The sequence below is a fragment of the Plecotus auritus genome (assembly GCF_963455305.1).
Source record: "Plecotus auritus genome assembly, chromosome: 8".
Classification (NCBI taxonomy): domain Eukaryota; kingdom Metazoa; phylum Chordata; class Mammalia; order Chiroptera; family Vespertilionidae; genus Plecotus; species Plecotus auritus.
This window is the reverse complement of record NC_137782.1, coordinates 23,127,247-23,150,314: the sequence shown is the minus strand read 5'-3', so window position 1 is coordinate 23,150,314 and position 23,068 is coordinate 23,127,247. Positions and strand designations below refer to the sequence as shown.

The window sequence follows — 23,068 nt, the reverse complement described above, 5'->3', positions numbered from 1 at the left end:
AAAAAATAAATTATCCAGGGGTCTTTGCTGCACAGGCAGGCAAGCTTTCCTTAAAAGGGAAAGGATTACACACTGAAGTGCAGCAGAGCCTACTAGTGAATGGTAGTAGTTTGGTAAGGATCCATTGTAAGTAAAGGCAAGTGCTCTATGAAATGAGAGCCTTTTAGGCTGATACTATATGAGTAGTAGCTCCACTACTCATATATTATCAGACTAACCCAGAATTCCCAGGAGGCAAACTAGTCATCCAGGCTCCCCCATTGACCTTGTTTTGTGTCACATTTAAGAACTCAGGTTGTAGCATCAGATAGGCCTAATCAGCCTCCCAGCTCTGTGGATTACATATAAGCCACACAGCCTTGAGTCTCAGTTTCTTCAAAAGTTAAAGCAAATAAACCTCTGAGCCTCAGTTTCTTCAAAGGTGAAGTGGAGACAGTAAATATTCAAATTATCAGCTATTTCATTCCTTTTCCCTTCCTTCTTCCCAATCTAAAATAACTGATCATAATTTGAAGCTAAAGCTGGAGGAAACTGGATCAATTGCTGGTCCTGAAACAGTTTACTTAAAGTGTTGAGGCCAACTATGTCCACAATGTCAGTGGTTCGCACAGTGGCTAAGGATACAATCCCATTTGTTCCATCAGACTACTGCTGTCTAGCTAACTGTGGGCCAGATGACTTTTAAGAAAGAGGCAGCCTACATTCACTAAGAGCATGCAAATGAGAGGAAGACCCCAGGTTGGGTGTAAAGCCCAGTTCTGACCTGCTTTTACTATCAGCAACATCTTGGATGAGTTAACTTCTTGAGTGTGTCTGCTTGCCTATACCAGTGGTCGGCAAACTCATTAGTCAACAGAGCCAAATATCAACAGTACAATTGAAATTTCTTTTGAGAGCCAAATTTTTTAAATTTAAACTTCTTCTGCCCTGACTGGTTTGGCTCAGTGGATAGAGTGTCAGCCTGTGGACTGAAAGGTCCCAGGTTCGATTCCAGTCAAGGGCGTGTACCTTGGTTGCGGGCACATTCCCAGTGGGAGTTGTGCAGGAGGCAGCTGATGTTTCTCTCTCATTGATGTTTCTAACTTTCGATCCCTGTCCCTTCCTCTCTGTAAAAAATCAATAAAATATATTTTTTTTAAAAAATAAACTTAAACTTCTTCTAACACCACTTCTTCAAAATAGACTTGCCCAGGCTGTGGTATTTTGTGGAAGAGCCACACTCAAGGGGCCAAAGAGCCGCATATGGCTCACGAGCTGCAGTTTGCCGACCACTGGCCTATACAATCTTAGATTCTTTATCCTTATAGTCATTCACTCATTACTTGAGTACAATTTAACAAATACATATTTAACTTCTTGTTATAGCAACATGCTAAAAACTTGCAATTTTACATGAAGTTGTGAGCTAATACCATCTATTCACTTTAGAGGATAAAGGTGCATAAAAATGTAAGTCAATCTGTTTTGTCACCTACAAAATAGACATGGGCTACCTCATAGGGTTGCTAAAATGATAATTTAGTCAATCCAAAAGGCCTTAAATGTTCATCTTTGTGTAGTACTAAAGTGGTAAAGTACAATGGAGAACTATCTGGGCTTCCAACTACTTTAGTAAACACAACTTACCAGTCATAAGTCCTCTTAGAATGTCACCCAAGCTAAGGTAATGTATGCACACAGAAGGAAGACTGTTACTCAAACTTGTAACACACCAAATTTACACCTGTTTTGGGTTTTTAAGTTCCAAGAGCTCCAGCCATCCATATTCCAAGCAAAATATAAACCTGAATCTCTCTGCTCTTACCTAAATTTTATCTAGAGCTGTGCTATCCAATATGGTAGCTACCAGCCACATGTGTAGCTATTTCAATCTTAAGTAAAATAAAATTTAAAAATTAAACTCTTAGGCCACACTAGCCACATTTCAAGGGCTCAACAGTCTCATATGACTAACAGCTACCATATGGGACATCACTACCATGCAGAACAGAAAGTTCTACTGTCAGTGAAAGTTCTATTTCAATTGGTGCTGACTGACAAGCACTTGGATCAAGGTCAACACCTTTCTTTTACTGGTAGGGAGAAGGAGGTACCACATAGTGTGATTTTGCTCTGGTCACAGCTGACGAAGTCCAGATGAGACCTCCTTTGTCCTGAACGCCTTGCCTACATCAACTCCCCTGCTGGACCCCAGTCAGAGGCCTTTTGCCTAGATGGCAAAGCTCTACATGCTGTGTAGTTCCTTATAGCCAGCCAGAAGTTTGCCTGGCTAAAGTGGCCATCTCAAAAAGCAGGCCACTGCTGCACGGGGCTCCTGGAGAATCAATCACAGCCTCAATGAGTGCTGCCCACCGAGGTAGAAGTTAAACCTAGGCAGAGCAATTATTTTAAGCTTCAGGAGTATGGCAAACAAATCCCATTTTACCAACACATCTTTGTTCTCAAATAGAAAACAAAGTTGGAATTTTTTACTCTTGCCTCCTAAAGTAATTAAGCAGTACAAGGCCCTTAAGAGGACATTTGCATTTCATATACTCTTTTGTAGTGAGTCACAAGCACATCCCTACACTGAAAATGCTTCTGCTTTTCCAGGAGGCAGAACTTAAAGGGGAAAAAGGACTTGTCTAACCTGAAAATGTACCAGCTCAATTAGGACAAGTTCATTCCTGCCGACTTGTTCTCCTTTGCTTGTAATTAAGTGAGCCCTTAATGCCTGAGAAGTCGTGAACGTGAGTACAAACCTTGTGCCTAAGCTACATAGAAATCCACAGATAAGCTTAAGCTGCTTGTTTCCAATGGACATAGGCCTCAAAATGCCAACAAGTTCACAAGTTGTCTAGCCATAAAGGTGTCAAGTGTGTTGATGTGTTGCTTCATACACCCTATTACTACTAATTCAAACCTGGGGCCTTCATTGTCTAGAGTACCACTATGGAGGGTGCTTGACATGCACAGGACAGTCTCTGGAGGATGAGTGTAGAAAGACGAATCCTGAGCACACATTGTTTAGAAGCCTTTCTGGTGGTAAATATGTAACTGGCTCCTTTTTATGTTGCAGAGAACCCTCCTCCCATTATAATTATGAAGTTGGAGTAATTCATAAGGAAGTACAAGTACTCAACAACTACTGAGGCCCAGCTATCCACCTTGTGAAAACAAAAACAAGGAACACTGCTTAAAGAGGCTGAATCACTAGTTTTAGGCATCATATAAATGTTGTGACTAAAGAATTTGATCAGAAGCTTATTTTGATCAGTCAACTTATCTTATTCTTGTCAATTATTTGACTTTGGGGAAATAGTAGGACCAGGTACTAGGTGCTCTTTCATGACTCTGACATAGCTATTATCCCTACTTTTACAGATGAGAAAACTAGGATAGAGTTGTGACTTGCTCAAGGCCACCCAGCGAACAAGCGTTGAACCCAAGTTATATTTCACTGGGGAGGATGTGGACTTTGTAAGGCTCAACAGGAGAAAGAACTTCAAATCTTACTCTATTCCACTGGTTCTGAAACCTCAGTGTGCATCAGAGCTCCTGCTTGACTCCTTAAAACCTAGATGTCTGAGCCCCCACTCCCAGAGGTAGGTATGGATGAGGCTGCATTTCCAAGTTCCTAGACAATGCTAATGCTGGTGATCAGGAAACCACACTTTAAGAATCACTGCTCTATTCAAATCATCCCATTTCAATCACTGCCATCAATAGTTTAAAGACCCCTAACTTAATCTCAAGGTAGTGACCTACAAAGATTAGATCTTCAGCATTCCACTAAAGCCTCACCTTAACCATCCTAGGAATATTAGCATGAAAACAACCTCTCACTTTGTGCTCTGTTTAGTCACCCAATCCTAAAAGATGACATCAGAATCAAATAATGGCTTGTTAAACGTGGAAGTAGGAGAAAGGATTCAGATTCTGACAAGACACATAGTAAACAGCTGCAAAGGCAGTTAACTATCTGCTATTTAGGTAAATGCTCATTGAAAGATAGAAGATATTTATTTAAATTAGAGTGGGATAATTATCAAACTTTAATAAACTTAATTTGGAAAATACTGTTCTGTTCCTTTTTAAAAAATCCTATAAGCTTAAGAGCTCAACCAATTGAGTACTTTAATCAAATGAGGCAAAACACCCATCTTAGCCATTTACAACAGTAAAATCCAGACAAATCAGTTTCTCCAAAGGTCATTTATGATCACCTGCATTAATCAGTCACCTAAGATTATTAAGATATATTTAAAATGCAGATTTCTTAGTACACTTCACTACAGAATCAACTTGGAGACATAAGACTAGGAATATGTATTTTTCTAAACATTCCCAGGTGATTCTTATACATGTTACAACGAAAAGTTAGTGGAAAGCTCTCAATGTTTCTCATTTGATCTTCAATCAGCTGAGGTTTCCCATTTCACAACATTTGTTGAAAGCCTCTTTATTGAACATACAGAATGAGATAGTACTCTTGCCCACTTCCTAATAAAGTAAGAAGACATGAAAATTTCTCCAGACCAGAATGAAAAACTGGAACAGGACAAGGACTCCGTGAAAGCTAGAGAAAAGTGGTCACTTCTGGCATGGGGTTAAGTGGTGACTGCAGAGACACATCACTAGAAAGGAAACAGTATCCATGACTATGCCTTCAAGACTAAAACAGGCTCTGAGATATTTCTAAGGAGCTTACAATACTGCCTTCCTTCCTAAAAATAGGTGATAAATTGGAGAAGCCCTGGGTATACTTATTTAAACCCAAGAGGCACTCCAGGTAAAAAGAAAATACTTGGACAGAACAAAACAGGATCATAGATTTATGGGAAAAGAATGCACACTGAACTTTATTTTCAGGAAATAGGGTGGCTGGAGGAGACCTTTAAAAAAACAACAAAATGTTTTCAATAAAAGCACTTAGCAAAGTATTTCCACTTTTGTACAATAGCACCTATTGGCCTACATATTTACCTATGTGCAATCAGTGTGGATTCTGCTTGACGTTCTTCCAGTCTTACTTATGCAAACACTTTTACTATGTTTTCAGTCACTTATGGATACATTTCATCATATTGTATTATAACTTTAAAACTATTTTCCTAAAAATTTGAGGTCAAGATTATCTGACATCTCAATTCTAGAGTTAGCTCAAGTCCTAAAGGAGTTCTATAGTATTTCAGGGCTATAAGAAGAAAAAAACCATTTGTTTGTTAATCCTCACCCAAGGATATTGTTTCCACTGATTTTGAGAGTCTGAAGGAGGGAAACATTAATGTGAGAGAGAGACATTGATTGGCTGCCTCCCTAATGCATCCTGACCTAGGCCAGAGATAGAGCCTGCAACTGAGGTATGTGCCCTGGACTAGAATCGAACCTGCGACCCTTCAGTCTGCAGGCTAACACTCTCCAGGGCTGGGCAAACTTTTTGACTCGAGGGCCACAATGGGTTCTTAAACTGGACCGGAGGGCCGGAACAAAAGCATGGATGGAGTGTTTGTGTCAACTAATATAAATTCAAAGTAAAGGAGCGGAGGGGAGAGCAAGAGAACCGGATAGAACAGCCGGATCCGGCCCGTGGGCCATAGTTTGCCCACGGCTGCGTCTAGCCACTGATCTAAACTAGCCAGGGCAAGGAGAAAATTTTTAACTTCTTGTTTGCCCAACTTGAATCCATTTCCCCACAGAGAAAACAACAGACAACTTCTGCTAACAGACAACTTACCCAACATTCTGAGATTAGGGTAGTTGGTGCTAACATCTACAAAAGATTAGTTTTGCTGAAATGCCTATTTTTATATCACACAAGGGAGGAAGATGATTTGATTTTTAAGGTGAAAAAGTAATAACTATCGTCAAACTATCACCAGCTGAACCTCCACTGAGCCTACCCCATCTGCCCAGGACTTCTGCACTGCTAAGGGAGACTTCACAGAGTTGGGGTATCTGGCCTTGGAGAGCTTCTTGTTTGGAAGTGTAACAAATGGCAGTTAAAAGGCTAGTCCATTTGTGTCCATCCTCCCTCTTTTGGTTCCTTTTGGGTTAACCAAAACCATTAAAAATTATGAAACAGATTCTGAGGTATGATCAATTCCCCGAGGCTCTTGTTTCTTTATTTCTAATGTTAAATAGCAAGAACTACTGACATTTCATCCATTCCTGTGAAAACACACTGTAAGAATAAGGTACAGTAAGTCTAACATTTAGTCTCAATCACTTTTCCAGTACTCAAATCACTATATGGTAATACCTCTATGTATTATGACCCTTCCTGAGTTTAACAGCTTTAGTGTATTGTCCATATCAAAACATTGCATGGTTAGGAAGGAATTATAATAGTAAGTATATTCAAAGTGTTTCATAAAATTAGTTTCCCAGGAGTTTAAGTACTGAGTCTAATCCCTAAGATTGTAGTTTTTCAAATTTACAAAAATGGTGATTTCACACTCTTTATTACATTTCTAATCACTCTGACAAATCCACCTGAAAACTACTATTCTAAAATTCATTCAATACAGGTGTCTGATACAAAGAGACACTGAGAAATAAATGTACAGAACTTTAAACTACTCTTCTATTACATGTGAAAAGATTTAATGAGCTTATAGGCATCCTAAAAATAAAAGATTTTCTAAAACAGTTATGATTTTGAACATCTTTGGAAATGTAAGAACCTAGGTTTCCAATTTTTTAAGGAAAAAAAAGCCTCCTAGTACTGGGAACTACTCTCTCTACATCACTTTCTTTCACTAAAGCATTAACTGCCAGAAAGTACCTTCCTTCCCCATTCACCCTGCTGGTATGACAGGAGCCTTTGTCCCGCTGAAATCTCAATGGAGAAAGTGATTGTACAGACCTACAACAGATTAACTTCAGAATGTTTGTTCCGAGCGCCATATGGGTTTATCTTGTTTACATGTGTCTCGTTACTAGTATTTACTTTCTAAATGTTTGAATTAATGAATATAGCAACTTAAATTTTCCATTTGCAATGAAACATGAAATTCTTAGCTTACTAAGTAACCTTTTGTACTATCCCAAATTCAAAGGGGGGAAAGTTACTCACTGCCAAAGATTCTTTTTTTATATATATATATTTTATTGATTGTTTACAGAGAGGAAGGGAGACGAATAGAGAGTTAGAAACATCGATGAGAGAGAAACATCGATCAGCTGCCTCCTGCACACCTCCTACTGGGGATGTACCTGCAACCAAGGTACATGCCCTTGACCGGAATCGAACCTGGGACTTTTCAGTCCACAGGCCGACGCTCTACCCACTGAGCCAAACTGGTTAGGGCACTGCCAAAGATTCTTAAACTGTAATTTAACTTAAGAGTAAAAAGTGATTTGTACAAGGCCACAAAGTCAAGGCAAGTCTGTACTCTGAGCCAGCCTGTCTCAGATTCAAAGCAATAACAACATACTCAGGCTCCCTAGTGACCCTCCCCCTTGGGTACAATCTCACAATACCAAAATTTCAAGAAATTAAAGTTCCCTTTGTACAAAAGACTAATAAAATGTGAAAGAGATGTTTGGGTGTTTTTTTTAGGGATTGACAAGGAACTAAAAATTTTGTTCTAAGCTTTACCTTTCTACAGTGATCCTCACATGCTCTTTAATCCTCAATCTTGTGAGGTTAAGTATTAGACAATTCACAGGTGAAGAACGAAGACTTGGAGGTTAACTTCCCTTTGGCTCAGAGTCTCTATCCTTTCCACTATATCATGGATGCCTGACTTGTGGGGCCGGCGGGGGGTGGGGGGTGGAGGGGTGGAAGCCCCATCCAATCCCCCCAAAACTATTAACATTCTGAATCAGAGAAACAGACAAAGTTTTGCAGACTTTTAAAAATCCAATCCTATCCAGCTGGTGTGGTTCAGTGGTTGAGTGTGGACCTATGAACCAGGAGGTCATGTCACAGTATGATTCCCGGTCAGGGCACATGCCCAGATTGTGGGCTTGGTCCCGAGTAGGGAATGTGCAAGAGGCAGCCAATTAATGATTCTCTCATCATTGATGTTTCTCACTCTCTCCCCCCCTCTCCTTTCCTCTCTGAAATCAATAAAAATATATTTTAAAAAATACAATCCTATTTTGAACTCATACTGAGGGCAATATAGCCATGCAATATTAATATTCACTTTCCCACAGGTTTTTTTCCCCCATATACGTTAAGAACCGAAAATGTTTATATATTTTTTAATTGATTGATTTTTAGAGAGGAAGGAAGAGGGAGAGAAACACTGATGTGAGAGCACATCAATCATCTGCCTCCTGTAGGCCCCCTACAAGGGTTTGAGCCAGCAACCCAGGTTGTGCCCTTGACCAGGAATCAAACTGGCAACCTTTCATACACAGGACAACACCCATCAACTGAGCCACACCAGCCAGAGCAATATGTTTATCTTTTGAAGACTTTATCTTGGAAGACTCTTTAAAATTAGACCCTATTCTGTAGTTTCTATTCTACAAAATTAAATTATCTGGCCTACCTTTGATTAATTTTGAAGTCTGCTCCTATTGTGATGCTTATCTGATAATCCTTTGTATAAGACCTCTATACTAAGATCTTTTTGGCTTAATCTAATGGACATTAGTGAACATACCCCTGACTGGTTTATTTTCAAGTAGAACTTCCAAAAGAACATGTTCAATACTCAACATTAGCTAGACTTATGAGCCATTACTGAAATGTCTGCTGACTAAATTTTTTTTCATCTCTCAACTTGGACTTATACACAACTGTTAACATGGTGTTCACTACTTAAATTCTCATACCTACCTCAGCTTTATTTAAGGGGTTCTTTTTCCCAAGAAGTATTATTTCACGTGAAGTTGAGTTGGTCACTTTAACCATATGGATAAATGAAAGATTAAGGTAACTTGGATGCTTTGAGCTTTCTCATTTTAAAAATGTTAGGGGAGAAGTAAAATAGTGGTCTTTGAAAAAACATGCTGACACAAGATACACTTAATTTTGTGGTTAAAAACAAAAAATCACAAATAATGAATTTGGCATTTCATTTATTAAATGTATCTAAAAGGTAAAGCTCTGGCTATCTTTTATTGAAAATCCAAGCTCTGGGTATCTTTTTTTATTGAAAATCCATAGGAAAGGACTGAGAAATTAGTCACATCAATATACTTCTTTCATTTCTATGCCCATCTTCTCTATAGCTGGAAGAGCTTCTTTTTAGCGATGACTACCTTGCCTTAGAGTTGTTCTTATAGAAAAGTAGAAACCAGATATACATTGAGCTCCTACTTTCCCAAACCTAGACATAGATACACCATCTCTTATTTTACAGTGATTGCTTGATAGGCGGAAGAGATCAGTGTAGGCTATGCAGTTCAGTTAGGTGAAGATTCAACCAACTTATGCTACTGTTTACTATGTAAATGTCAGAAAGAACTGAAAACATTAACAGGGAATACCAGTGAAGGAGGGAGTTACCAACATCACCACTTCGAACCTAATATTCAAAATAAAGATCCATTTCAAAGTAGAAGCTGTCTGCCAACTTTTAAATTTTAAAATGTGAGTAGAGTGGCACGTTCACATACTCATTTAATTCTCAATAGTCTGTGAAAAATAGAGATATCATCTTTGTTTGTACATGACAAAACAAAGTACAGTGGCCAGGGCAAGTTTCATAGTAAGAACAGGGATTTATCTAGATTTTTCTGATTTCTATTCCAATTTTCTATTTTACCACAGCTGCTCAAGAGTATGCTATCTCCCCATAGCCTCCCTCTTCATCACTTATACCCTTCAATATCAACCTGGTTCCAGCCTTAACACCAAAGCATCTCCTGAAGACCTAACATTCCAGGTGCAAGGGGTCTAAGACAGTGGTCGGCAAACTGCGGCTCGCGAGCCACATGCGGCTCTTTGGCCCCTTGAGTGTGGCTCTTCCACAAAATACCACAGCCTGGGCGAGTCTATTTTGAAGAAGTGGTGTTAGAAGAAGTTTAAAAAACTTGGCTCTCAAAAGAAATTTCAATCGTTGCACTGCTGATATTTGGCTCTGTTGACTAAAGAGTTTGCCGACCACTGGAAGATATCTCTATCAGCAGTTAATTAAGGGCAAGCTGTGACATTTGTACTAGAAGCTTAACTACAACCTGAGTGGGGTTTCTGGAATCTGAAAGGCAGTATACTACCAAAAAGGGGAGGTGAGAAGGTGTAAAAAGAAGAAAAAGTTTCCTTTCCTGGTCTCTGGTTCTCCCACAAACCTATGTAATCTGTACTATTTGCATTAAATTCAGATTTGATGAATACAAAAACGTGTTTACTAAACTCTCAATATTAGTTCCCTTCCTCTCACTTCCCCTTCTGCTGCTATGCAAGAGCTCAGACAGCTAACTACAAAGAAATAAAAGGGGGCATGGCTGGTGTGGCTCAGTGGTTGAGTGTCGAACTATGAACCAGGTCACAGTTCCATTCCTAGTCAGGGCACATGCCAGGTTATGGGCTTAATCCCCAGAAGGGGGCAGGCAGGAGGCAGCCTATCAATGATTCTCAACATTGATGTTTCTATCTCTCTTTCCTCTCTGAAACCAATAAAAATGTGTATTTTTTTAAAAAGAAATAAAGGGGGTTATAGGAATTGGATAAAGTAAGGGGGACTAAGCCAATGAGATCCCCTAATCCACCCATCCTGACACCTGCTAGGTAAGTCTTCTGCCCAACCAGTATTTTGCCTATGAAGCTTTATATATCTGGGCATTCATATATAGTAGCAAGATCAAAATCGGAACTTTTACGAAACAGCAAAAGGGTGCATTTCTAATGTATTCTGTTGTAAGACTAACCTTCAACATAAAATTTTCGGGTGGGGTATGAGGGAGGGGACCAAACCGCCAAGGATATCTCCTCCAAGCAATCTCCCAAACATCTATCTTTGCTAGGCTGTGCTAAGAAAAATACAAAGAATACTGGGTTCAAGGGTTGACTGATTTGTTTTTGTTGTTAAAATACATACAGGAAAATGTCAGAATACCCAGGAATCTACTTATCTTGTTCTCAACATATTCAACACCAAAGAGAAATAAAGTCCCCAACATCCCTGATTACTTTAACACATTTTGCTGGAGCTTATTCTAGGTGTTTCAGAAATGCTAATGAACTGAGTCCTTTGGTTCCTGAAATCCAAAGACAAAAAGTTAACTTTAAAGACTCAAAGAGGAATTGAGGCCTGGTAGAGATGCACCTTTCCCCAAATCTAATCAGGAGGGCAGAAGGGAGATGGAAATAAAAATATTTGCCCAGCGGGAGTGGCTCAGTGGTTGAGCATCAACCTGTGAAAAGGAGGTCACAGTCAGATTCCCCGTCAGGGCACATGCCTGGATTTTGGGCTCCATCTCCATGGAGGTTGTGCAGGAGGCAGCCAATCAATGATTCTCTCTCATCATTGATGTTTCTCTCTCTCTCTCCCTCTCCCTGTCTGAAATCAATAAAAATATTTAAAAAATAAAAGTAAATATTTGCTAGACATTTCAGAAAATATTTCAAGAATAGTGTATAAGGTAAAAGTGGCAGGGAGATAACTGAATGGATCTAAAAACTTAAGACAACAAATTAAAAATGAATAGCTACCAAAAATAAATTTAAAACTTAAATTTCCTAGCTCACTTGCATTTTATTTACTAAAATATGGAGACATAAATGACAGCCATTAATACAGATTTTGATAAGGGGTGATCTAGCTTGATATTACAATGCATAAACCATAGAGATATACTTGATTTAATCAGCAAAGTCACTTCTCTCCCAGTTTGAAGAAAATTTAGAATCTTTCCTGAACATATAGAATAAAAATCATGATAAACAACATTTATTTGCTATTAAATCACCTCAGCAAACTATTAGTCATTTTCTATAACACTACCAAAAATACCTAACAGATATTCCACTATAAACTATAAAGCTTTTCCCACCTAATATAGTTGAGGCTACCGTGCTCCCCATATCTTTATCCCCCTACACCGTTCCCAGGACCTAGGCTATCAGCACAGAGCACACTGCAGACACCTAGATAGGCAGGTTGTGGGGAAAGGGCGAGTGTTGGCAAAATGCTAATTTTTCCATGCTATTTGCCTCTATTTTATTTTAGATTTCCTACTTCAACTGCTGGTGTGGAGCCCTGGAGATGGAAAGCTGCTTCTCAAACTTCAGATTTACTAGGCATGGACATAGAGAGAAAAGACCTGTGCCAACTATTACTGCTCAAAGTTTAAACACAATTGAAAGCTTCCTTTAACCTCATTCATTTCTTAAGGACTTAGTTAGGAACTTCTCCCACCCCCAACGTTTTACCTTAAGAAGCCAAATTCTCAACCATTTTTTCCAGTGCCTTTATTATGAGAAGTTAATGGTTTCAAATTAATTTAGGGGCAGTCAGATAATCTAAACCACAGGACACAGAAAAGTCACTCAACTGACTTTCTTCCACCTCTAAATGCAATGAATTGATTACATTTTACCCTTTCAAGAGGGTTTTAAATTCAGGGTCCCACATCAAATACTCATTTCAATAATTTCCATAGCTTCATTCAAATGTAAATAATTACAATTCTGCCCACTTTTCCAAGTGAACCTAAAGCTTTATTGGTGCTCAACGTAGTTTCATATGGAAAGGATGAAATCCCTCACAAAACATGCTTCTGGGTAAACAACTATAGGTTTGAGGAAAACCAGATTTCGCACTGAAAATATGGCAGAAGTTGTTAAAAATCTGTAACATGAGCAACCATTGCACACCCAACTAATGAGAAATAACAATTTCAGTATAATCTGAAGGCTCCTAATGTGAAATAACATCTAGAAAGTACAATAGAATCATTTCCCATACCATTAGCAGTAAAGGATAACTGTTATTATAATTAATAGATAACACAAAGCTTTCTCTAACACATTTACAGACTAAAAAAGATAGGCAATTTTTGCACACCTCCCCATGCCCACATGCCAAAAAACAATAAAATCCAAGAGCTTAATTTTGGAATATAAGCTTTTTAAGATATGTTAGGCATCCTTGGCACTGTATAATGTATAAATGAATACTAATTCACTAAGATCCAGAACAAATGAACAAATCCCTTTTTCAAACTCACAATTCCCCATTTTTATGCTGATACTAAAGAAAACAATCAGATTAAAAAAATTTTTTCTACTATCGGTTAAAATGAGATTTGGGGACTGACCCTGGGTTCATATTTTCCATCTTACCTTAGCAAAGAAAAATGTGAGTTAATGACAATTAGCATTAATCCAGTATTACCTTTCAAACCATGAGGTATTTCAGATTCCTTTAGTAACTCCTAGATTTTGTTTTACCATGGAACATCAGAATCTAAAATTTGTTTATAAGTTCTGATATACTGGTAATATAAAAAACACATGTTAACAAGTCAACTTTAGTTTTTTTTTTGTTTTTGTTTTTTTTTTTAAATATATTTTATTGATTCCTTACAGAGAGGAAGGGAGAGGGATAGAGAGTCAGAAACATCGATGAGAGAGAAACATCGATCAGCTGCCTCCTGCACACCTCCCACTGGAGATGTGCCCGCAACCAAGGTACATGCCCTTGACCGGAATCGAACCCGGGACCCTTCAGTCCGCAGGCCGACGCTCTATCCACTGAGCCAAACCGATCTCGGCAGTCAACTTTAGTTTTATATCTAAGTGTGGTATAAAGATTCTACAATAGCTTGCTAATTCTGAAAAGGTGCCCCAAGTAGTCTACAGTGCTAGGAAAGATGACACTGGAGCCCAATGCTTAAGTGTTTTTGGATTGAGGAGGAAGATGTGCCAGACTTCTCATTAGAAGGTGTTCTCAGTTTGTTGTTTTTAAAATGTGATAGGACATTTCAGATAGCTAAATCATCAGTCATCCCCCAACCCAATCTGCACCCAACAGCACAGAAGTACAACTATCTGTTAGCATGAGAAATAATTTATATTTCATTCCCCCATCCCATTTGAATCCATTAAGGCCAGTGGTCGGCAAACTCATTAGTCAAGAGAGCCAAATATCAACAGTACAACGATTGAAATTTCTTTTGAGAGCCAAATTTTTTAAACTTAAACTTCTTCTAGCGCCACTTCTTCAAAATAGACTCGCCCAGGCCATGGTATTTTGTGGAAGAGCCACACTCAAGGGGCCAAAGAGCCGCATGTGGCTCGCGAGCCGCAGTTTGCCGGCCACTGCATTAAGCTAACCAGAATCAACACAAGATGATGTCAAACTACAATCCCATATAACATTCCTCAGAATAATCACTGATGGAATCAAGCATCATACTTTGCTCCTGCTGGGGAGGGAAGAACCCCATAACTCCAAAATAGGCAGACTTCAAGTCTTTGAAAGAGCAAAAGGATCAGAACCCCTCCAACCTGATGTTATCACTATCAACTCTACTGATAGCCTGACAGTCTGCACAGTGCTTGTAACCATGACTCAGCCCCATTACAGTTAGAAGGGAAGTCTTTTAACTTAGGTAAAAGAGAATATAGTTTCTACACCTGAAACTCCCAGCTCACAGTCAATATTTTAAATATAAATACATTTCACATAAAAAAGATTTTCTCAACAACTGAGTATGGGCCAGAATGTTCTAAATATATAAGAACAGCCAATAGTTTTAACTAAAGTAAAGAATGCGCTCCAAAGGACAAAACCTTTTAGATCTTAGGGGATGAGGGCAGGAAAAATGAGGGATGTTTGCTTTAATATATGAACTTGCACAGTTAATCTGTAAGATGGCTTTAAGTTAGGTCCACTTAAAATCAAGCTTAAGCAAACTCTTAATACAAAGTTCAATAATGACATGTCATGAGCATAATTAAACATTGATTTTTATTTTTTCAAAACCGTCTTTTATAGTTACATAAATCAATCGCTAATTACCAGTGTTCCTTAATAGAGCAAGCACTACAAGATCATCATTCCATTGTCAGACTCTTAGGATGGGGAGGCAATGAAAGTGCTTTTTCTCTTGAAGGAGCAGATTTAGATGAAAAAATAAGCAAATGACAAACTATCATATTCGTCTCTCTTGCCTTTGTCAGCTCAGTAAGAAAGTAGAGCAACTTTGAACAGAATCATCAGAATCATCCCAGAATCACATATATACCATAATAGCTAAAGCCTGTGAGCTTTGGAGTGCTCAACTCACTACCCTGGGCAAGCTAGTAAATAAACCTAAGCCTCAATTTCCTCATCTGTAAAATACAGATGACAGTACCTAACTCATAAGTGTCCTTCTGAAAGATTAGATCCTCCATGGAAAGAGCTGAAATTTGCACCTGGCAAAAAGAATGTATTCCGTAAATATTAGCAATTATTGTTATTACAAGTCAACACGTTCTAAAAGTCAACACAGCCCAGTTTACTCCAGCCTCTATAAAAATGGCCCACAGTCACTCACATATTCAGTATTTCCTTTGTATAATTTAAGTGAGGACCATGGAGGTTAACTTTCTGAGAAGGTACTAAACTCTGTTTCATTACTAAATATATCACCTACTCAGCCTCATTCTGAAAGTCAAAGGAACACTGTTTCTGTATTAAGATTCTTTCTCCAAGAGAGGTTTTAAAAGGACTTCTTACACCCTTACCTGCCACATCCTTTCTTTGCTCCCACATCCCAAAGCAGCATATTAATACTCTTTGAAGTTTTCTGAACTCCAGGGGTCTCATCGCCCTCTTTTCAAATCCTAGGTTGGCTAAACATAGTTAAGACACTTAACATCTATGTACTAGTCTTGCGTAACACCCAGCTCAGAGTGTTTCACCTCCTGAGAAACTTTCCCACCCTCAGACAAAATTAAGTCCCCTAGTCTCCCAAAGCACTTTGGGTATACATATGCCCCAGCACCTACCTTATAATTAACTAATTATGTCTCCCCCAATAGACTGAATTGAGGGCAGGAGCAGCACTGTGGTCTAGCACTGTGCTTGGCACATTTTAGGTGCTCAAGAAATGCCACATTTTTACTTAACCAGACTATCTCCTGCCAGAGTACCATCTCTTGCTAGATGCCCCACTTCAGAATCTGAACATACAGCTGCTCTCAGTAGAGCAGGCTAACATGATGGGCTGTTGATTACAACATCAGAAAACCTACTCATCAGCTTCTCCCATTGGAGAGGTTCCTGGAACCCCAACTCAATTGAACAAGATTATGTACCAACAGAATCTGTGGGAATTCCCAGCACACCAGATCTCCTTAACCAAGAAGGTTGAAAGGCTCAAAGAGTAAGCCTTTTATTGGGAGAATCTTCACTGGGTAACTGAAGTGGAAATATTCAAGGAATAAATGCCTTGCTTTGGCTGAACCGAGTTCGAAAACAAAGATCTGGGGGAAGCAAATAGCTCTTGATACCTGAAAAAAAAACACAGCGGCTTTTGAAAAAGAATGAACAGGAAGCAGGGTGAGTGCTGGTCACTCTTTGTTTCAATAAATAAAATCTTTTTTTTCTTCCCCATAGTCCAAAAGAAAAGGCCAATACACCAGGACCATGATGAGATAGATGCTCCACAACCTTCCCCCCTGACAAGTACACTAAACTGCATTTCTAAAAAAGCACTGCCTTAGGAACCTCAGCCACTTGAAAAGTTCTAGTCAATAACACTTTAACTTTTTTTTTTTTAATCAATATGCCTGAGTTCAACACTTACATTGGGTGGCCCATAGAGAACTTGTAAACTTTTTGAAGGGAGGTACTACTTACTACCTTTGCAAACAACACAACTTGGGAAAAACAATCTCAAAATAGGAAGAACTCCACAAAGGGTGGCTTTAGTTTTACAGCCATAATTCCTATCATAAACATCTTACCAAAAAAAAAAAAAATCAACAGTTGCCAGAGGGAAGCTTTCATTCTGGATGTAGAAAAGGAAACAAACAAGCAACAGAAAGGGAATAACCCCCAAAATAAAGTTCACTTTGGAAAAAAATAGTAACAATTCCGTCTCCCACCCTTCCCTCTCCGGTAGGTCTGTGATTTACACGGCTTTGCTCTGCAGAAAGCTCTCTCTGGGCAGCTCAGGGAAGGAGCCGAGGGAGGGAGAGAAAGGCTCAGGCACTGAAAGGAGAGGAGAGAGAAAAAGAAAATGGCGCAGAGACTAAGTCCCGACTGTCGACAAGGCGACTTTCCCGGGAGAAATCCGGACCCGTACAGGCTGCCCGAGGCCCGGCTGCAGGCGACACGGGGTCTCCGTTGCCCCCTCTTGGGAGGGCTGCGATCTGGGGGGGCTGGGATACCCGGAAAGCAGGTCTAGAGGCGGCCCGATGGGAACAATGGGGCCGGTGAGCGAGGAGCCGGGACTTAGTCTCTGGGACGCCATGTCTGTCCTCTGCCGGCGCCGGCGGGCGCGGGGCAGGCGGCCGGCGACGGGGGGGGGGGGGGGGGCGCCAGGGTCGGGGCGGGGGGCACACTCACCATTCAATCGGAAATCCGCTTCGATCTGGAGGGAGAAAAGGAGAGACTATGAGACAACAAGGACATAAACCCCGCGGGCGGCGAGCGCGCGCACCGGGGACCTGGCCCTCCCTGCGCCCCCCAGGGGTGGGGGCCCCGGGGAGCGCCCGAAGGGGCAGCCATCCCCCCACCCGATAACTTCGGAGCTTTCGTCCGGGGCCTAGAGGTCAGATGTCCTCTGGCCGACCGCCCCTGGCCGGGGGCTCCGGCCTGTCAAAGAGGGAGGTCGGGGCCAGGGCCGGAGACCGCGGGGGGCCGAGGCGGGGCGGGGAGGTCGGGCTGTACCTGGGAATCGTTGTGCAGATGGTCCCCACTCATTTCGGCCGGAACGGCGAGCGCGGCGGGCGACAAGGGGCGCCGAGGAGACGCAGGCGGTCAGGACTGGCCTGTGCGGGCGGACGGCGGCTCTCGGAGGCTCCCGGAGACGCGGGTAAGCGGGGGCGGGGGCGGCGGGTCTGAGCCTCCGGGAACGCTGAGGCGGCGGCAGAGGCGGCAGAGGCGGCGGCGACGCTCAGACTGCCGGGCCGGCGGCGAGAGCAGACCCCAGCAGTTGTGTAACAGCCTAAGTTCGCATTTCGACTCACTGCGCCTGCGCGGCCGCTTTTAAACGGGACGTCTGCTACGTCAGAGACTCGTGGAAAGAGGCCGAGGGTGGCGGGGACCGCCCCCTCGCGCTTCCAAAGGAGTACCTGGTTTTGCATCGACTGCCCCGCCCCTAGCCCAGGCGTGACGCTGTGATTTGCATAAGGAGCCGACTCCTCCCACGGCCGCCCACCCTGAGCAACCTACCTATTCTTCCTCTCCCTGAGCCTTTTCTCGGAACCCCGGTCCCCTCTGATGGCAGTGCGCAGGCGCAGGCGCAGCCTGGACCCGCCTCCGGACCCCGCGGCCGCCCGGCCACGTGGTGGGCCTTTAAAGGCGGACCGCGCCGGGCCGGGCGGGTGGTAATAGACCGCTTCTGCACCTCCCCGGAACTGCTCTGCCTTGGTGACGGGGGTCCCAGAGCTCCCACCAGCGCTTCCTCACTCATTCACCAGACTCGGAGGCCGCTTGGCCGGGGGAGCCCCCGCCCCAGCCTTTGTCCAGGCTTTCCAACTTTTGTATCATTTCATGCACACTTCTTAAAATTTAATTTTACAACCAACCAAAGATCTGGTTCAGCTCCAGTTTTCAGCCGGTTACAGGAAGCCCTGGGGCGCAGAGGCGCAATTCCATTCGTTCATTCTACATACATTGAGCATCCACTGTGAGCCAGGCATTGTGGCGAGAAAGGGGGTGGTGCAAGGGGTCGGGGGAAGGAGGCCTCGAGTAAACACAACAACCAAGCTTTGACCACCGCTGGATCATTAGCACGCTATAGGACAGAGGGGAGCAGAACTGCAGTTTATGGAACATTTAGTGTGTCCTCTGCTCTCTGAGTATACACACTAGCTCTGTGAAGTCGCCTATTTTACTAAAGTTAAACTATTACAGACGTGTGACCTACAACCACCTACTTGACATCTACACTTGGATAACTCACCATCTTCCTCCTCCCCCATGCTAGAAAAGCTCCACCCTGGACATCTTCCTCTCCCTCATTTCTCATTAGTCCAGCTGGTAGCATTTCTTTAATTTTTCTACTTCTCTCCCCTGCCCACACACCTGTCCAAGTAGGCATTATCTATTGCTTGTACTATTAAAATACAGTACACTAAGAGGGGTGCCTGCTTCGGTCTGGCCCTCTCATATAGTGCTCACCAGTAGTAGCCAAAGTGATCTTCTCAACACAGAAATCTAACCGTCATCCCTTTGCCACAATACTTCCCATCATTCTTAGTCTAAAGTTCAAAATTCTTAAAGTAGCTGCCAAGGTCCTGCATAGTCTGCTTAATTCAAGTATGACCTTTGTGAATTTTGTCCTACCACTTCCACTATTATTACTTAATATTTAAATTGTACCCTTCTTTATTTACTTTCATCCTAAATGATACTATATGAAATAATAATGTCTATGAAATAATATGAAATAATAATGTGAAATCATCTATAAATAAATACAAAAGTGTTCATTCACCCATGGACCATTGAAATCTCATCCCTATCACATACTGGTAAATACTTTGGGATTAATTCGAATGAATGCTTTAAAGTTCAATTTTAATATCATTTCCTCAAAGTGATCCTCCTCCCCACCCCTACTCTCTGACTCCCTCTTCCCCAGCCTGATTAAGAGCCCCTCATGGAGTGTCCTTTTCTTTTGCAACATTTATCACAATTGCTATTAAGTTACTAATGGGGTAATTAATGATTTTATGTCTATCTCCCCTAATGAAGGGTGGGGACCTCCTCTATCTTGCTTAGCACTCAATCCTCAGCACCCAGCAACAGAGCCTGCAGAAGAGATGTGTAATCAACAAGTGAATGAAAAAAGAGAAGAGAAGACCCTGATGGAGTTTAGAGCCCTGGTTCCTACTACCCCCTGGGGCCTTATTTCACTCCTGCTTCTGTACCTTTAAATAAATCCCCCCTTTTATTTGATGGAGCTCTGATGGGTCACTTAAGACCAAGAGCTCTAAGTGATGCAGGCCTAATCTATACTTGATTCCTGGGCACTCTCAAGGCCTCTATTTTCCTTTTGGCCCCAGCCCACAGCCCCTCATGTAATGGCACCTGGACACCTGCTGGCATTTTGACCTTGGATGCTGGCACAGTCTCAAATTCGCCAGTTTTTTGGGCAGCAGTATCTTCTGGCAGTTGTCCCTGCCTGTGGTGCCTAGCCTAAGGACCTGCTGCCCTTTTGAGATTTGGACACCCTCAGAAAAGAATCTGCTTGACACCCAGAAAGGAGACTATGGCTAGCAATCCCAGAAACAACCAGAAACACCCTTTGCCTCAACAGCCCAGCAAAGGTTGAGATTTGCCGAAGAAGAGAACCAACAGGAAAGCTGGCAACCCTTGAGTCAAGGAATGAGAGGACAGGCAACAAGGATGTAGGAGCTGGCATGTAGCTCAGAGCAAGGAAGGGAGTCCACTTTCACATACCTCCTTTGTCTTTCTGCCAGAAGACATCCTTTCTGCCATGAGGACATTGATTCATTCAACCAATATTCCCTGAGGAATGAGGGAGTGGAACTATTGTGGTAGATGTGTACTATGCTACAGATATTAAGAAGACCTAATCATCATTTTGAAAGAGCTCCTAGTCTGGTCAGAAAATAAACATTTCCCAACTGTTACCATAAGGTACAAGGAATAACAGGCATGAGATGGCCAGCCATCAGTTGCTATGGGAACACCAGGGTGGGGGAAGCACATCCAACTCACCAGTGGTTGGGGGGTGGGACAATATTAAGAAAGGCTTCCAGTTTGATGCCATTATTGAAAGGTGAGGAGGGGCTGGCCTGCGAAAGAGAATGGAAGGCATTGCAGGAAGAAGAGCATGCTATGCAAAGACAAAGTCATGGGCATGAATAGAGTAAAGGGAAGTGAGAAGATAAGGAGGCTGAAAAGGTGGAGAAGCCTCCTCAGTGACAGCAAGCAACTACAGGGTAAGCTATGCCAGGAGTTGGGGACAGTTCAGCAGAGCTGATACGAAATGGGAGGATTACTCAGGAGGCCTATTGAGACTGCTGGAAGTGTTTCAGAAGCATCATTAACCATGGAATGACTGTGAGGATGCAGACTGTGAAGGGGACAGAGGCTATTGGCCTGTGTCCAGGGTACAGCACAAGGAGATGCTATGACAGCAGCTCTCTCTGAACCTTCCTCTCACAGGGTATGCTGCTGGGACATCATACTGCTACTCAGATCCCGCTGCCTCCAACTTGAGAACCAGTGGGCAGGGGAAGCAAAGAGGTAGGAACTGGGGCTCCAGGAAATACTGTAAAATTCTGGGAGTGAGGGGAACCTCAAACTGACTCAGCATGACTCTCCAAGAAAAATGGAATAGAAGTGGCAGCTGCACTTAATAACCAGCAGGTGACAGCTTACCCAGATCAGGTTTTGAAAAGCTCTACCTCCTTGTACCCCAAACAAGCCCCCCAAGTCCTCAATCCCTTCGCCTCCACCTCCACAGAGCCTGACTCACTACAGCATAGCAACTTCTCCTCCTGCATAGCAACTTCTCCACTGGCTTCCTCTCCCAATTATCCCTTTGACCTTGTTAAAAAAAAAAAATAACATCTCTGCCCTAACTGGTTTGGCTCAGTGGATATAGCGTCGGCCTGCGGACTCAAGGATCCCAGGTTCGATTCTGGTCAAGGGCATGTACCTTGGTTGCAGGCACATCCCCAGTAGGGGGTGTGCAGGAGACAGCTGATTGATGTTTCTCTCTCATCTATGTTTCTAACTCTCTCTTTCTCTCTGTAAAAAAATCAATAAAATATATTTTAAAAATATCACATTAATTAATTATCATGTACTCTGCCCTATGCTAAATACTTCAGCAACATTATTTCTCAATAATCTTATGAAGCAGGTACTACTTGTTCTACCATTTTACACACCAGAAAACTGAGGCTTAAGAAGACTAAGTTAATTTGCCCAAAGTCACACAGCTATTGAGTGGTGGGGCTATGATTTGAACCCAAGTAGTCTCACTGTGGAACCCAGTCTCTGAGTCCCTGTACTGCCTTCCAACTTGCCCTCAGGTCAGTTTCCCTCACCTTGTTTGAAATATTCGGAAAGGATAGTTAGTCCACGCTTGCTGCCTTTTCTGCCTTGTTTCCCATCTCTTAAACACTGTTGGTGTGACTTCTATTCTAATCAGAGACTCCCCAGTTTCCAAAGAGAGCAGCCTTATTCTCCTGGACCTTTCTGCAGCACTCAAGGATGTGGATGGCACATTCTTTGGGTCTTTACATTTGGCTCAAATGACATGAATTCTCTTGGTTTTCCTCCTATCTCCAGAAATGCCTTTTATTCCTGCCTTCTCTTCTTCCAGCAGAATGTAAATAGTCCCAAAGCTTCTGTCATCAACCTTCTCTCTACACACCCTCCTCTTGGGAGCTTTATGGATTCTATATTGACTTATGTAGATGGCTCCTCAAATGGATGTGTCTAGCCTTGACTTCTTTTTGGAGCTACACCCACCTATTGCATGTGTCCACTTGATGGCCCCCAGAATCCTCTGCTCCTGAGTTCAACTTTTCCCCTGAACCTACCCTTTCCTTCTATGGTCCCTGCTTGGTGAATAGCTCTACTTACTCCCAGTCACACAGACTCAACTCAAGAGGCAGAAGTAGAGCCTCTTGAGTTGACCCTATCCTCCACATCCCATTGTGGCTACTACCTCTGAGAGTCTGCCAAGCCTCCTTCTGTAATTATCTCTCCTTCCTTCCCTAGAGTTCTTACTGCACCAGCTGTAAGCCAGGTGTCATGTCTGGTGCTAGGGATTCAGCAGTGAATTCAACAGACAAGGTGCCTGATCTCAAGGGCCTAGTAGGTGGGACAGACACAGAACAAGTAATTGCCACTTATTATTATAAGTGCTTTGGAGATAAAGTAGTGTGTTTGCTAGAAGAGCCCTTTAGAGGAGCTGCCGTCCCAAATTGAGGAGCCCAACAAGGCTTCCAAGTGGAAATAACATTTAAACTGAGGCCTGA

At 42.1% G+C, this 23,068-nt stretch overlaps 1 protein-coding gene across 2 annotated transcripts in view; it reads right to left on the bottom strand.

Moving 5' to 3' along the window:
- The window catches only part of TOP1 (DNA topoisomerase I), an 86,827-nt gene extending 68,502 nt beyond the window's left edge, over nt 1-18,325 (bottom strand). The window contains exons 1-2 of one of the 2 annotated variants that reach the window (XM_080686208.1): nt 17,769-18,325; nt 17,445-17,469 (exon numbers count right to left, since the gene is read on the bottom strand). In XM_080686208.1, coding sequence (XP_080542334.1) covers nt 17,445-17,469; nt 17,769-17,801 — 58 coding nt within the window. In that variant the 5' untranslated portion in view covers nt 17,802-18,325. The remainder of the gene's footprint in view (nt 1-17,444; nt 17,470-17,768) is intronic. The other variant, XM_080686209.1, reaches the window with a different exon arrangement.
- Nucleotides 18,326-23,068: the final 4,743 nt, after the last annotated feature.